General features: G+C 50.9%; 1 protein-coding gene across 1 annotated transcript in view; it reads left to right on the top strand.

Moving 5' to 3' along the window:
• The window catches only part of LOC107299754 (folate receptor alpha-like), a gene marked incomplete at its 3' end in the record, with an annotated part of 12,497 nt that extends 8,712 nt beyond the window's left edge, over positions 1-3,785 (top strand). The window contains exons 2-3 of the mRNA XM_015829096.1: positions 2,088-2,226; positions 3,597-3,785. Coding sequence (XP_015684582.1) covers positions 2,088-2,226; positions 3,597-3,785 — 328 coding nt within the window. The remainder of the gene's footprint in view (positions 1-2,087; positions 2,227-3,596) is intronic.
• Positions 3,786-4,094: the final 309 nt, after the last annotated feature.

Here is a 4,094-nt window from a genome sequence, read left to right as displayed (position 1 = left end):
CATCTGTTCTCAAAGCAAGAACAGCCCATGTTAGCAGCGTTGACAGCTGTTGCACTCCAAATGAAGAGAGGATGGGTGCAGTCAATAACTTGGGGGAGGGAGGGGCGCAAAGACCCCCAACCCCAACCAAACTGGGGAAGGAGGTTGGTCCTGTAGAGACATTGCAAAATCCTCTTCCATATGCTCCCCCCCCCCCCAAATCTATAATTTCAAAGAACTTCAAAGGATTAGGATTTCTGCTATCTTTAGACGTTTGGGGTCGAGACCAAACAGAATAACAGAGCTGGAAGGGACCGTGGAGATCATCAAGTCTAACTCCCTGCTCAAGCAGGGGGTTGGACTAGATGACCTCCAAGGTCCCTTCCAACTCTGTTATTCTGCTATTCTGCCTGCCTTCCTTCCTTCCTTCCCCATCACTGGAGGTTTTTAAGAGGAGACTGGACAGCCATTTGTCCGAAATGGTATAGGGTTTCCTGCCTGAGCGGGGGGTTGGACTAGATGACCTCCAAGGTCCCTTCCAACTTCATTATTATTATTATTATTATTATTATTATTATTATTATCATCATCATCATCATCATTATTATTATTATTATAAAATCCTCTTCCATATGCTTCCCCCCCAAATCTATAATTTCAAAGAACTTCAAAGGATTAGGGTTTCTGCTATCTTTAGACGTTTGGGGTTGAGACCAAACAGAATAACAAAGCTGGAAGGGACCTTGGAGGTCATCTAGTCCAGTGGTTCTCAACCTGTGGGTCGGCACCCCATTTGGGGTCGATCGACCATTTCACGGGGGTCGCCAAGCAAGGCTGTCCGCCATTTTTTCCCCCTTTTCCGGCGGGTGCCTTACCTCCCTTGGGCTGGGCCAGCTGGTGGTCGGCCTGCTCCGTCTCTGCCGCTTGCCAGCTACGCCTCGGCTGGCGCAGGGGGCGGAACCACGCATGCACGGCACTCCCGGGCAGGGAAAGTCCTTGACTTACGACCGATTGGGTAGTCCTCGACTTATGACCGGTTTAGTCCTCGACTTACGACCGGTTTAGTCCTCGACTTACGACCGGTTGGGGTCGCGGCATTAAAAAGGTTGAGAACCACTGATCTAGTCTAACTCCCTGCTCAAGCAGGAGACCCCAACCCATTCCAGATAATTTGACTTAAGCTCAACAAAAGGGAGAAGACCCCCAGAGCCCAGTTTCTTCTTGCCTGCCCTCCTTCTGTGCTTGGGCTGGCCTTTAAAGGGCCAGTTTTGTTTGCTGAGGCCTGCACTGTGGAGTGGGGGGGGGGGAAACCTAGGGGGCAGGAGATGCAGTAGGAGCTTTGCCTTGCTGCCGTCTCTTCTGAACGTGGCCAAGGATGTGGGTTTCTGACTGCATCTCTGGAGTGGAAGAATGGAATAGAGAATAACAGGATTGAAAGGGACCTTGGAGGTCTTCTAGTCCAACCCCTTGCTCATGTGAGAAGACCCTATCCCATTTCGGACGAATGGATGTCCAGTCTGTTCTTGGAAACCTCCAGTGATGGAGCACCCACAACTTCTGAAGGGAAAGCTGTTCTACTGGTTAATTGTCCTCACGGTCAGGAAGTTTCTCCTTAATGCCAAGTTGCTTCTCACCTTAGTTAGTTTCCATCCGTTGCTTCTTCTCCTGCCTTCTGGTGTTTTGGAAAATAGCTTGACCCCCTCAAATACTGGAAGGCTGCTATCAAGTCACCCCCTCGTCCTTCTCCATTAAACCAGACATGCCCAGTTCCTGCAACTATCCTTCGTATGTTTTAGCCTCCAGCCCCCTGATCATCTTTGTTGCTCTTCTCTGCACTCTTTCCAGAGTCTCCAACATCTTTTTTTATATTGTGGGGACCAAAACTGGATGCCGTATTCCTGGAGTGGGTCAGGGAATCCTCCCACCCCTGACAGGGTCCCCTCTTCTATAACTCTCTCTCTCTCTCTCTCTCTCTCTCTCTCTCTCTCTCTCTCACTAACTCTCTCTCTCTCTCTTTCTCTCTCTCTCTCTGTCTCTCTCTCTCTGTCTCTCCTCTCTCTCACTTTCACTCTCACTCTCACTAACTCTCTCTCTCTCTGTGCCCGCAGGGTGATGATGCTGGCCATGGGGCAGGTGCTGCTGTTGGTCCTGGCGATGGCAGTTGCCCAGGAATCTATGCTGAACGTGTGCATGGATGCCAAGCACCAGAAAACCAAGCCTGGACCGGAGGATAAACTGCATAAACAGGTAGCGAACCCGGGGCCGAAGGGGCACCGGGGAGACCTGATCACAGTTGGCTTTCCGAGGGTCCTCAGAAGCGAGGCTGGGAAGGGCCTTGAAGACTCTGGATTGCTTTCGCCTGGAATCCCACCCCATCTATTAGAATGGTTACTGGGGGGTCAAACTGAGGAGTCCTTAGTTCCAGGTTGCTTCTCTCCTTGGTTAGTTTCCATCCATTGCTTCTTGTCCTGCCTTCAGGCGCTTTGGAGAATAGCTTGACTCCCTCTTCATTGGGGCAGCCCCATAGATACTGGAAGACTGCTATCATGTCACCCCTCGTCCTTCTCTTCATTAAACTAGACAGACCCAATTCAGAAGCAACAGTTCTATGTATGTTTTAGCCTCCAGTCCCCTAATCATCTTTGTTGCTCTTCTCTGCACTCTTTCTAGAGTCTCAACATCTTTTTTACATCGTGGTGACCAAAACTGGATGCCGTACTCCAAGGGTGGCCTTACCAAGGCCTTGTAAAGTGGTATTAACCTTTCACCTGATCTTGATTCTCTCCCTCTTTCAATGTAGCCTAGCACTGTGTTGGCTTTTATGGCAGCTGCAGCACACGGCTGGCTCCTATTTAAGGGATGGTCCACATAAGGTGACCAACCATCCTCCTTTAGGTAGGACAGTCCTCCTTTTGTAAGTTTTGTCCTCTCTCAAAAAGTGTCCTCCTACATGTCCTCCTTTTCGATATTTGAAGACGAAGCTGTAAATCTCCGTATTCGATCGAGGCCGATCCAATCCGTTGCGTGATGTGACGTATTTGTATTTGACATGACGATTCGTCAAGGCCCGGTACTGTGCGGCGAGGCGCGATTATGAGACGCATGCGCTCCGCGCAGGAGCATTGTTTGGAGAGAGTGCGCCGCGCGCAAGGGGTTTTGTGTACTTCTTACCGAAACACGGCACGGCACACACGCACGAATTAGACTCACTTTTTTTTCCTTCAATTTATTTGTGTCCTCCTTCTCATTGTAAAAAAAAGTTGGTCACCTTAACTAGGACTCCGAGATCCCTCTCACAGTTACTACTATTGAGCAAGGTACCCCTTATAGTAAACCTGTACACTTGGTTTTTCTTGCCTAAATGTAGGCTCCCACCAGCCTTGAAGGACATTCCTGCAGTCCTTGTTGTATAGAGCAGTAGAGCCCCGTTGTGGATGTCCACCTGTCCCACCTTCCTGAGTCAACTCAACTTTCAGGGGGACACCTGGGTGGACTGGGAACGCTGCTGGTTCGTAGTGGGAACCGGAGAACTTCTCGGAGAAGATGCCCCACCCCAAAGTGGACATCAGACCCGTCTGGGCTCAATCCAGCCTCTCTCTTTGCTTCTCTTCCCCCAGTGCTCTCCCTGGAAGGACAACGCCTGCTGCACACTCAACACAACTCAAGGGGCCCACGATGAGACCTCCTACCTGTACAATTTCGACTGGAACCACTGCGGGACCATGTCGGATAGATGCAAGAAGCACTTCATCCAGGACACCTGTCTCTACGAATGCTCCCCCAACTTGGGGCCCTGGATCAACAAGGTGGGCAGCCAGGCTGGGCTTGGTCTCCATGCCCCCCCAGACCCAGGCAGAGAACTGCCAGGTGGAATCGTGGAGGTGGATGCCTTGGGTTCCTCAACCCCCAAGTTAGTGGCAGTTGGACACCCCCTGTAGTTCTAGGGGGAGGGGGAGGCAACCTCGGCTCTTTTATGACTGGTGGACTTCAACTCCCAGAATTCCTGAGCCAGCATGGGGGAACTATGGCCCCTTCATGACTCGCAGACTTCAATTCCCAGAATTCCTGAGCCAGCATGAGGGAACTATGGCCCCCTCATGACTCGTGGACTTCAA

This window comes from Protobothrops mucrosquamatus, unplaced genomic scaffold, assembly GCF_001527695.2.
Source record: "Protobothrops mucrosquamatus isolate PMUCROS unplaced genomic scaffold, P.Mucros_1.0 scaffold5413, whole genome shotgun sequence".
Lineage (NCBI taxonomy): Eukaryota > Metazoa > Chordata > Lepidosauria > Squamata > Viperidae > Protobothrops > Protobothrops mucrosquamatus.
This window is presented reverse-complemented; position numbering and strand designations above follow the sequence as displayed.